The sequence below is a fragment of the Gorilla gorilla genome, chromosome X (genome assembly GCF_029281585.2).
Source record: "Gorilla gorilla gorilla isolate KB3781 chromosome X, NHGRI_mGorGor1-v2.1_pri, whole genome shotgun sequence".
NCBI classification, from domain to species: Eukaryota; Metazoa; Chordata; class Mammalia; order Primates; family Hominidae; genus Gorilla; species Gorilla gorilla.
In genome coordinates, this window is record NC_073247.2 from 137,831,805 (window position 1) to 137,844,199 (window position 12,395).

Sequence of the window (12,395 nt, forward strand, 5' to 3'; positions counted from 1 at the left end):
TGTCAGATGAGTAGGTTGCGAAAATTTTCTCCCATTTTGTAGGTTGCCTGTTCACTCTGATGGTAGTTTCTTTTGCTGTGCAGAAGCTCTTGAGTTTAATTAGATCCCATTTGTCAATTTTGGCTTTCGTTGCCAACATTCAGATTCAGGAAATACAGAGAACGCCACAAAGATACTCCTCGAGAAGAGCAACTCCAAGACACATAATTGTCAGATTCACCAAAGTTGAAATGAAGGAAAAAATGTTAAGGGCAGCCAGAGAGAAAGGTCGGGTTACCCACAAAGGGAAGCCCATCAGACTAACAGCGGATCTCTCAGCAGAAACTCTACAAGCCAGAAGAGAGTGGGGGCCTATATTCAACATTCTTAAAGAAAAGAATTTTCAACCCAGAATTTCATATCCAGCCAAACTAAGCTTCATAAGGGAAGGAGAAATAAAATACTTTACAGACAAGCAAGTGCTGAGAGATTTTGTCACCACCAGGCCTGCCCTAAAAGAGCTCCTGAAGGAAGGACTAAACATGGAAAGGAACAACCAGTACCAGCCACTGCAAAATCATGCCAAAATGTAAAGACCATCGAGACTAGGAAGAAACTGCATCAACTAACGAGTAAAATAACCAGCTAACATCATAATGACAGGATTAAATTCACATATAACAATATTAACTTTAAATGTAAATGGACTAAATGCTCCAATTAAAAGACACAGACTGGCAAATTGGATAAAGAGTCAAGACCCATCAGTGTGCTGTATTCAGGAAACCCATCTCATGTGCAGAGACACACATAGGCTCAAAATAAAAGGATGGAGGAAGATCTACCAAGCAAATGGAAAACAAAAAAAGGCAGGGGTTGCAATCCTAGTCTCTGATAAAACAGACTTTAAACCAACAAAGATCAAAAGAGACAAAGAAGGCCATTACATAATGGTAAAGGGATCAATTCAACAAGAAGAACTAACTATCCTAAATATATATGCACCCAATATAGGAGCACCCAGATTCATAAAGCAAGTCCTGAGTGACCTACAAAGAGACTTAGACTCCCACACAATAATAATGGGAGACTTTAACACCCCACTGTCAACATTAGACAGATCAACGAGACAGAAAGTTAACAAGGATACCCAGGAATTGAACTCAGCTCTGCACCAAGCGGACCTAGTAGACATCTACAGAACTCTCCACCCCAAATCAACAGAATATACATTTTTTTCAGCACCACACCACACCTATTCCAAAATTGACCACATAATGGGAAGTAAAGCTCTCCTCAGCAAATTTAAAGGATCAGAAATTATAACAAACTGTCTCTCAGACCACAGTGCAATCAAACTAGAACTCAGGATTAAGAATCTCACTCAAAACCGCTCCACTACATGGAAACTGAACAACCTGCTCCTGAATGACTACTGGGTACATAACGAAATGAAGGCAGAAATAAAGATGTTCTTTGAAACCAATGAGAACAAAGACACAACATATCAGAATCTCTGGGACACATTCAAAGCAGTGTGTAGAGGGAAATTTATAGCACTAAATGCCCACAAGAGTTTTTAATTGTTTAAATACCCTTATTCATTACTCAATACTCAGCTCAGCAAATTGCAAAAAATACAATAACAGATGCACTAGGTGACTGTAGTACTTTGCCATTAGTTTGACTTGTGCTTTTCATTTTGAGATTGAGTAAGTCACCCACAGAATGTTATAAAGTAAAACCAAGAAGATTCAAGATTTTAATAAGACATTACCTTGAAGTCCCTACATTGAAGATCATTTATCTCTGTCTAGATGCATGTGTTTATATATGTGAGCACTCATATAAAGATAGAGATCCCAGTAAGGAGGCATAAAATAAAATTGCTTTGTAGGTGAAGATAAAACACCAGCTACTACTACTACTGCTACACACACACACACCCACACACACATATGTATGAATGACACATTTATCATTATTAAATTGAGATTTTGAAAGTCAAATATGTATCTTTTTCTAATGTCCCTTCTAAGCAGAAGTTTCTGATGCTGTTATCATGTCTCTGCTCCAATGCTTATGGAATTGCCTTTTACAAAGGAGATTATTTCATCAATGATCTCAGTCTTTTATCTGATTCTATAAAAAATATATATTTGGCTTTCCAGAACAATATTATATTTTCAGTTCGCAAAGTCAAAACAGCTTGATGGGTTGAGGGCGGGAGTTTATTCTGTTACTTAATTGGTGATGCTGTCCACATGAGTCTAAATCACTGGTTTGAATGATTCTTTCTCAATGAATTGACTCATCTACTTCCAGCTACATCAACCAGCTATTATGGTGTGTGTCAATATTATGATTAATTACTGGATAAAACTAGTGAAAAGCAAGACAAATGAGCAATTTTAGGTGTTAAATCTATTTAGTTTTATATTCCAACTGTTTGAATATTTGTGACACTTAGTTGAAGACTCATACATTGATTTTAATCCTTTGTAAATGATAATATCTAGATTAAATAACTCCTCTGTATAACACTAGGGACGTATGGGCAGCAAATTTGCTTCCATTTACTAACAGTGCTCAATTTTTAATTTTGACAACAGAAGAATTTATAAAGTATGTTTTCCACTCTCTGTTCCTACACACCCAATATACATTTGCAGAGTTCTGAGTTATTATTTTTCTCTTTGTCTCCTATATATTATAAAACTAAGAGTCCCATTTTTTTCAAAGATTATATTAATATAGTGTTGGACTGGCTTTATTGTCAGCTCAGGACCTCAGAGATGGGAATGGATTTATGTGTTATAGCAATGACTGACTAAGAATACACCTTGGCCTATTTTACAACTAATACTGTCTCCCTCTCCACCTCTGGAATTATAGCTGGGAATTTTGGAGTATATCAGTTTAATGGACATTTTGGTGTCAAAAGTCAAAATTATGTTAATATAATAAGCTTCAGGGAAGATGAATATCAAAAAAGGTGGAAATCTGTAGTGTTGCCGGTTTTTCAAATTACTTTCTGGCTGTGAATTGCTGGAGATATGTATCAGGAAATCTTAAAGAACAACATGGATGATTGAAATTGTTAGGTGTAGGTTCATGTCTTCTCTTTGCTCCACATTTGATTCACGAAAATTTATTTCATTATAGTGCAGACCCTGTGATGCAGGACTTATATAGCTCTCATACTATTTCTCCAAAATCGACTTGTTTGAGTTGAGAAGAAAGAAAATCACAGACCTGTCAGATGTTCATGGGAAAAAGGGTTCCATGGTCAATCTTGAGAAACACTGTATTATTTATCCCCTTTTGGGGAGAAACAATGCAGCTGATCACAATTGTGATTACTCTGGCAAAAGACCTCCATGAACTTCCATATTGCGTAAAGATAACATTTTCTCAGTTTTAGTCTATTTCAGCTCCATGCTACATTCAACACAATAAATCACACCTTTCTTCTCCCTCGTCTCTTTCCCATCCCAACCAGCCTTTTAAAATGTGTCTTCCCTGTTTCTCTTTCTCTTTTGTTTACTAAGGAAATGCATGTTATTTAGACTGTTTAAACATTATATAAATACATTGAATATTAAGAAAGTCCACTGTTACTTTATCCCTTAGGGAAACATACTAATAATACTTTTGCATATATTCGTACATATGCTGTATGCTTCTTCCTCTCCTTCTTCTAGTATCTTAAACAAAAATGGAATTATAATATGCTTTTGGTTTGCAATATGCTTCTTTCACGTGACAGTAATATCAAGGACACTTCTAGTCAGTACATGAAGAACTAGCACCAGTGTTTTAATAACTGTATAATAGTATTCCATTGTTTGGGTAAGTAGCCAACTAACCAAGCCCATTCATGGGCAGTCCTCTAGTGGTGCTTTTCACTTCAAAAACCACTTCTGCTATCAATTTTTGCTAAATCATAGCTTGGAGCCAGTGGGAGAAGTTCTCTATGAAGACTCGCTCCCATCTAAAAGGCAGCATTCTCACAGTCGTTTCTTAGGCTTGTGGTAACTCTACTCAGTTTTTTTTTTTAACATTTTACTTTTTATTTTAGGTTTGGGGTACATATGTAGGTTTTTTTATACAGGCAGACAAGTTACTTGGGGGTTTGGTTTGCTGAACAGATTACTTCATCGCCCAAGTACTAAACATAGTACTCTACTTTTATTTTTTTCTGAATCTCTTTCTTCTGCCACCCTCCACCTTCAAGTAGACCTCAGTGTCTGTTGTTCCTCTCTTTTTGTCCATGGGTCCTCATTATTTAGATCTAGCAATTCCACTACTGGGTATTTAGCCAAACGAATATAAGTTGTTCTATCATAAAGACACATGAATTTATATGTTCATTGCAGCACTATTCACAATAGTAAAGACATGGAATCAGTTTGAATGTCCATCAATGGTAGACTGAATAAATAAAATGCAGTACATGTACACTATGGAATACTATGAAACCATAAAAAGGAATGAGATCTACTCAGCTTTATCTGTCAAAGAGATCCCATCTACTTTCTGGTTTTCTAGAATGTTGTCATAATTTCTGATCTGATTATGGCACTTTTTCTTATTTATAGCACTGAAATGGAGTTTTTCAATTTAATTATTCTGTACTGTCATTTCCATAAGATTGTAAGAAGGAGATGTCTGCCATTTTGAACTACAAGATCCACTGACATTTTAAACTGACTAGTTTTGCATATAGCCAGTCACCTTTGAGCTGGATTATTGCAGTAACCTACTAATGAACCCTGCTCTTTCTCTGTCTTTTCTCCTCTACAGTCTACAGTATGCTATCTACAGAGCAACCAGATTTCCTTTTAACAATAAATTGCTTCTCAAAAACCCTCATTGGACTTTCAACTCATTCAGATTAAAATCCAAGGTTCTTATAACTGTCTACAGAGCTCTATATGATGTGGTCACCCATTATCTCTCTGACCCTACTCCTTTCTTTATTCATTTTATTCCAGCCATACTTATCTCCTTTCTGCTCCTGAAACATGCTAAGCATGATTCCACCTCAGGCCTCTGCACTTCTTTCTGATCACCTGGAACGCTCTTTTCTGATGTAGGTGCATGGCTTACTATGTCACTTCCTTCAGATCTCAGCTCAAATGTCAACTTATTAAACAGACTTTCACTAACCACTTTATTTAAAATTTCATCTCCCCCTGATTTTCTACCCCCTATTCTCTTTCAACTGATTTATTTATTAACATTGATAACCATCTTACATCCTATATACTTGTTGGTTTATCTGTTTATTGTCCCTCTCCTCAATGGACTGTAAGCCTTATGAGGACATGGCTTGCTTGTGTTGGTCGATGCAGCATTTTTATCTAGCACTAGAATCATGCGTGATATACGGTAAGCATTCAATAAATATTTGCTGAATGAGCAAAGAAGTGAAAATAGAAAAGCATTGATTTTTTAATATATTAATCTCAAAACTGAACATTTTACTACTATTTTATTTTTCCTAACCTTTTCCAGTTGCTTCTTCTAGAATTTATCATTTTTGCCATCATCTTTCATCTTCAAATAAATATAACTGTTTTCTATTTTCTAATATTTATATCTAATATTTTCTACTTTTTCTAATTGCTGTATCTGGAAATTTATAACAACATTAAATGCTGGCGGTGATTTTAGGAATCCTTGTTTGTTTCTTACCTTCACAGGAGTTTCTTTGATGTTAAGGATTCTGGTTGAAGTTTGAAACACAAAACACACACACACAAATGCACACATACACACACTTACCATATGAAGAATGTTTTCCCACATAGTTTACTAAGAATTTTACCAAAACAATAGAAGACTTTTATTAAATCATTTATTATAATTTAGTGATATGAGCATGTGTGTCTTCTCATTTGATTTATTATAATACATGGAAATAATAGATTTTTCAATAGTGAAGACTCCTTGAATTCAAGGAACTAGCTTTACTTTGTCATAGTATTTTGTGAACTAATGAATTTGATGGACTAATTTGGTGAACTAATGGATTTGGTGAACTAATGGATTACCTTCAGTGTTTTTAAAGGATAAGTTGCATTGATTTATACATCTATGTCAAATCAGTCCCTTTTTATTTTCTGCAATTTTACTCAAATTTGTTAATATTTTGCTGGCCTACTATAAAGAAGGGTAAATTATTTTCTCTTTATGCTCGGAGGCACCTCAAACTTAGATATTCCTTGACAATGTGAAATAATTTACTTATAAAATGATCAAATCTGTGTGTCTCTTATCTGTTTATGTGCGTGATATTCTTGGATTAAAAAGATAGACTTTAAAAAACTAATATTCACATTTCTAGAGTTAATGGTCTGATCTGGTTCCTTATTTCTTATTTGGAAGTTTAGTTATTTGTATTTTCTGATGAGTTATTTTACTCAGATTTTACATTTACCTGTCTAATAAAGAAATCTGTGCTTGTAATTATTTCTTCTCTCTCACTTCTAATAATTTGCATTTGTGCTCTTTTATTGTAATCCTGTGGAAAGCAGTATCCTCCTCTGGACACCTCCTTTGCTTTTTGCAAGACTGGGAAAGTTGGCAGAGACCTACACTTGTGGTATTGAAGTGAGAACTTAAACAGGGGCTCGCAGCAGCTGCTGATGAGGTGATATTCCACTGCTGTGAGACTGTCAAGGATGCTGGTGCCAGCTGGGTGTTGGGAATACTGGATATGTCTCAGAGTAGGAGAATAAGTGGTCCAGAAATAATTAACTCTGAAGCCCTTCTTTGTGAGCTAGGTCTGACTTTTCATTCTCCAAGATAAAACCAGCAGTTGAGCAATTCAAAAGCCTAATTAGTGGACCAATGTGGACAGTCTTAAGGAGTCGTAGGTAAATATTTAGGAAGATTATCTGGGAGAAAAGCTGTCCTTTACGGCTTTTAGGTGGAGACTCAAAATCGTTATAATTTTAGTATTAAAAGATATATTGTTGTCTCACGCTAAGGTCACAGCATTTGTGTAGAATAAGCCTCTATCATTCTCTACCATTTTCTTCCCCATCCCAGCTTTTTTTTTTAATTTCCTTTTATTTAGTTATTTGTTTGTTTATTTATTTATTGAGACAGGGTCTCACTCTGTCACCCAGGCTGGGGTGCAGTGGCATGATCTCTACTCACTGCAACTTTAACCTCCTGGGCTCAAGTGATCCTCCCACTTCAGCCTCCCGAGGAGCTGAAACTACAGGCACATACCACTACACCCGGCCAAGTTTTGTATTTTATGTAGAGATGAGGTTTCACCATTTTCCCCATCTTGCTCTGGAACTCCTGGGCTCGAGCAATCTGCCTACCTTAGCCTCCCAAAGAGCTAGGATTACAGGTGTGAGCCACTGAGGCAGGCTTTCTCTCTTTTCATTGTTTTAAAGATCCTTCATATGCTTTTCTGTTCTACTTTCCCCTGAAAGGACAAGATTTCCAGTGTTTCATAGCACTCACCTTCCCAGAAGTGAGAAATTGCATCCTGGGGTAGACAGCCAATTCTTCACTGGGTATGTTCTCCTGATGTCACAGAGGCACCTCAAATTCAGTAAGTCCCAAGTTAAACTGATCATCCTCCCCCATACTATCTATGCCTATTTTCTTTATTTTTATTTGCTGTCAATATTCATTCACATTCAAGTCAGAGCCTGAGAGTCCACCTAATTTTTTTGGTTTTCCTCATCTTTCACATGAAATACTGTTTGTTCCTTTTATTTCCCCTCATTGTTTTGAATAACTTTCTCCCCCTCCACACTTACCCCACTATCCTAGTTCAGATTTTCATGGTCTCCTTCTTGGATTTTCTTCAATGACATCTTATACGTTGGGTATAACTTAAACCGGGTGCAACAGACCAGGGAAACCTACTAGGTCCAGCTAAGTATATAAGGAAAGTAGCTGTGTGTAATCCATTTCGAGGTACATGAGCCTGAATGGTGGGTACTCTCTTCCTTTAGCGTGGCAGCATTTTTATTGCTTGCCTTCATTTTCTTGTTGTTTCAGAACCCACTTGGTACTCTGACAACAAATTGAATTAACTCAGCCACAGTGGCTTAGAAAGAAAGGATCAAGATCAAGTAGATGTAAGATTGGCAAAGAGCACAGTTTGGTGACACACTGTTGGCATGGGTGTGGTAAAGCAGGTGTGCATCCATTACTTGTAGGAGGTTAAGGTGGTGAGAACTCCTTGGAAGATGATTTAGCAATGGCTATTAATATAAAATGAACTTACTCATTGAACCAGTAATTTCATTTCTCGGAATTATCCTGCAGATATATTTACGCTTGTACACAAAGATGTATACACTTAAGTAATCACTGCAGAATAGTTTACAGTAACAGAAAACCAGAACCAACATAAATGATCATCAAAGGTGTAATGAATAAGTCAAGTGTATTCCAATCACACAATAGAACAGCATGCAATAAAATTAAGTAGATAAGTATAAGAAAAAATCGCTAAGATTTTGTGATTAAAAAGGCACAGATACATACAGTATGTTATTATTTGTATAAAAATTCCATACACACATACATGTGTTCTTGTATATATATATAGACTAAATCTAAATGTGTATATGCAAAAAATATACTGGTGCTAATCTATGGGCTGGAAACTAGAGACCCCGGGGTTTGAGATTTACTTTTAACTGTATACTTTTTATACTGTATGGTTTTTTGATCATGTGCTTGTATTAAAATTATTTTAAATTGGCATAAAACAAAACACAAATAAAGACCAAGTGGTAAGTCTTAATATGTGTAGTTCAATATATAAGAAATAGCTGCACATATAAAATGATATATATCTATGCTTTCTTCTCACATGGGAAGTAACATATACAAACAGATATACAAATATATTGTATATGTAAGTAGTTATAAGTACATATATATTTGTATAAATGAAAAATGGTTTGTTCAGTCAACTTTAAAAAAACACTTAGCCATCCTAACTTACACCAAGTATATTTTCATAACGTATTCAAGATGTTGTTTAATCTTTTAACTTATAAGTTTCATTTTCAAAAAGAGATGTACAAAGTAATGTCTGCATAGCTAATGCTTCAGATTCAGCTTCTGTCCCGGAAAGTTTTGACTTTGATAAATACGTTCTCAGAAAGACAAATGAAAAAAGAAAGCATATATTTAAGTATTAAGAACTTAGTCTGCCACTTAATTGCTAAGATGATGAACACATTTTATTTATTTTTCTGCAACACATCACATACTGGATCCAGAATTATCCATGTATACAGTAATAAATCAACAACACCTACTCTGATCACAACTGCCGCAACTGGCTTTTCACTGTAAATAGCTACCTGAATTTAAAGAGATGTTTACCCCATATGCCCCCAAAAATACTTCCCTGATTGCCCTACCACATATATAGACCAGAATTGAGTAGTTCTGAAAATCCGTAGCATAGAAAAGCAGGCCATAATACAGCGGCTTTAAATAAGAACACAGAAGGCCTGAGGATAGTAAAGTTTTACTGAATAACCAAAATTGTTGATTAATAGTATGAACAACATTGTAAAATTTCTAACTAACAGAACATATTTTTAAAGCATTTTACACATCAACACTATACAAACAACAGACATTGAGTTTCCAACGTCCAAATGAATCACGCCCTAGAATGGTGTGTGCCACACTCTAGAATGGTGGCAATCTAGAACCTGAACTGCATTTTCTAATTAGAGTAAGGCTATAAATGATGGGTAGTTCCTCAAAACAACCCCAAAGATGCTTTGTAGCTCACATTTCCCCAAAACACCACACATCTAACGTGTAAAAGATCTGAACACTATTGCAATATTGATAAAACTAACGTACTGAATAGTAGTGAAGACTATGACTACATCAACCTAAAGAAGGAGGGTATGTGAATCACCGAAAGACAGAACACAATTAAGGTTTAGCCAAAACTCTTTGAATGAGAAGGCAAAAATATACTGCTGTTGGGAAACGTGAATGAGAGTTTTAAAGCCAAAGTTTTGACTGCCGAAAGGACCACTTGTGCTCTCTCACTCCCACTGGCTTGCTCCCGCTCTCTCTCTTTCTTTCTCTGCCTAATACACGAAGCACACGTAAGTTGGACTGGTTCCACCTGGAAGACAAAAGCCACACAAAGTTAAAAGCACAAATGCAGCATGAAGAAGGAAAGTCAGGCGGAAATGAAAGGTAAACCTGTGCACTTTGAGAACAAGGCGTCCATCCTTAACTCCAGAGGCCTGCGTAGTTCCCATGGAGGCCTGAAGGGAGAGGCCCCCCAGCCACAAAGAGCTTCATCTCCGGCCAGTTGTAGCAGTGGGTGTAGAGCGCATTGGGGAACTCTTCCATGCCACCAAAGTAGTTCACCCAGACGTCATCCTGGTTGAGCCAGCCTCTGCCACAGGCAAGCTTGAGCTTCCTCCCTGCGGGCCCCGGCATGGAGTCCAGGCTGGAAGAGGCCCTCTCCTCCAGGAACTTCTGGGCGCGGATGTCATAGAAGAGCAGGGAACCATGGCCGGTGCCCACAGTGATGATGTGCTGGTAGAAGCTCAGCGACCGCACGCCTGTGCCACCCTCTCGAGAGCACAGGGGCCGGATGTTCTGCTGGCGCTGGCGCGGATCCAGGAAGGAGACGTGGGACTGAGAGCCCACAGCGTACAGGGACAACTCATCACAGTAGGTCAGGCACACATTCTCTCGGCAGTAGGGCAGCCTGATGGACAGGAGCCTGGATAGTGTGCTCCGGGCTTTCCACAGGTGGAAGTAGCCGTCCAAGGACACCGCTCCCAGCTCCTGGTTCTTGCCGCTGAAGGCCAGGGCCCGCACCTTGCGGTTGCTGGGGTTGGTGCTGGCCCTGGGGATGGCCTCCACATCCCTCGGACGGATGTGGGCATATACGGGGAGACCCACCTCGCTGTGCCAGGCAATGCTGCCATTAAACATGTCCGGGTCCATCCGCCACAGAGCCACGGTGCCGTCGCGGGAGCCGCTCACAGCTACGGTGTCACTCAGCCAGGCGACGGCGAAGATCCAGTCCTTGTGGCCATGGCGGTCGCCCAGGCACAGGGGGTCCAGGGTGGGCAGCTGGTAGATGGCAAGGCTGTTGGGGTTTTCGCCGCCGGTGGCCAGAAGCGTCTTGGAGGGATTCAGCTCGATGGCATGGATGCCGCAGCCCTGTTGGGCTTGGGCCAGCCCGGCCTCCTTGTCCCGCATGAGGGGGATGCGCGTGATGTGGCCTGACTGCACGTCCACCACAAACAGCGTATTACACTTGGTGCCGCACACCACCTGCCTGGCGTTCAGCCACTGTGACGCGAACACCTTGTTGAGGGTGCCCAGGTCCAGCTGGCGCTCCGTCAGCAGCTCGGGCAGCCTCTGGACGGCGTAGCCCCGCAGCTCGCCCTCGAAGCCCTGGAGCCCGGCTGGGCCCCGCGCTCCTACCTCCCGGCCCTTCAGATAGTGCACCAGCCTGCGACGCGTCGCCGGCCGCTTCTGCTTCTTGGGTAGCAGAGGCCCCTCTCCGTCCGCCGCCGCTAAACCCTGCGACGACGAGCTCCCGGCTCCCGCCTCGACCGCGGGCGCTTTCCGTTTCCTGCTACCTGTTTGCTGCTGGGCCATGGTGGGCGGCGGGCGATCTGCAGCAGCAGCGGCGGCGGCGGCGGCGGCGGCGGCCCGGCGGCGGTGGCGGCGCGTGGCACCCGTGTTGGCCGTGGCGGCGGTGGTGGGGATGGCTGCGCTTCCGCGTCAGCCGAGAGCTCAGCCGAGAGCTTCTAAGACCAAGAAGCTGGTGCGATCGCGGGCACCCAGACTTCAGTCTGAGGCTCGGCGGCGGCGGCGGCGGCAGCGGTGGTCCTGGCCAGAGATGCGCGGCCTGACGTAGCAGAGCCCGGGCGAAGCGCGGCGGCAAGGGCGGCAGTGGCGGTGCAGACCTAGGCGAGAGCGGGAAGAGTGTCTGTCTGGATGGCTGCGGGAGCGAAGTCAGTGTGGGGGGAGGACGACGCTGGGGCCCGAGTGTGAAGGGCGGAGGCAGTGGGAGGAGCTGCTGGGCTGGCGTGGGGTGCCTGTCGGGTAGCGGAGGCCGCGCGGGGTGGAGGCTGGAAGGGGGCGGAGGGGAGAAGGGGGTAGCGGAGCTGCAGAGGCAGAGTCGCGGAGGGCCAGCACCCTAGGTCCCCAGTATCAGACATGCGTTGTTTCGCTACCCTCAGGACAACAGCTAACTACCCTTCTTAAAATCCGTACTTCAGTAAAATCTGAAACCTAAGATATAATCAAGCACGGGGCTAGAAGGAGGCCGAGGCACGGTCTACCTGGAGAAACCAGTGTGCGCTTGGTGTAATCTTGGGACACCCTTCGCTTAGATTATACATTGAATTTGGCAAGGGATC

The 12,395-nt window shown here is 40.9% G+C and overlaps 1 protein-coding gene across 2 annotated transcripts; it reads right to left on the reverse strand.

The window, feature by feature from the left end:
* Positions 1 to 9,194: 9,194 nt before the first annotated feature.
* Positions 9,195 to 12,074, reverse strand: DCAF12L2 (DDB1 and CUL4 associated factor 12 like 2). 2 transcript variants are annotated; one of them, XM_019019047.4, is made up of 2 exons: positions 10,215 to 12,074; positions 9,195 to 10,126 (listed from the first exon to the last, which is right to left on the reverse strand). In XM_019019047.4, exon 1 carries the CDS (start codon positions 11,626 to 11,628, stop codon positions 10,237 to 10,239), a length of 1,392 nt encoding a protein of 463 aa, XP_018874592.1. In that variant the 5' UTR covers positions 11,629 to 12,074; the 3' UTR covers positions 9,195 to 10,126; positions 10,215 to 10,236. The 2 variants fall into 2 exon arrangements, with proteins under 2 accessions (XP_018874592.1, XP_055231597.1); XM_055375622.2 differs by having other exon boundaries at positions 10,207 to 12,074.
* Between the last annotated feature and the right edge of the window lie 321 nt (positions 12,075 to 12,395).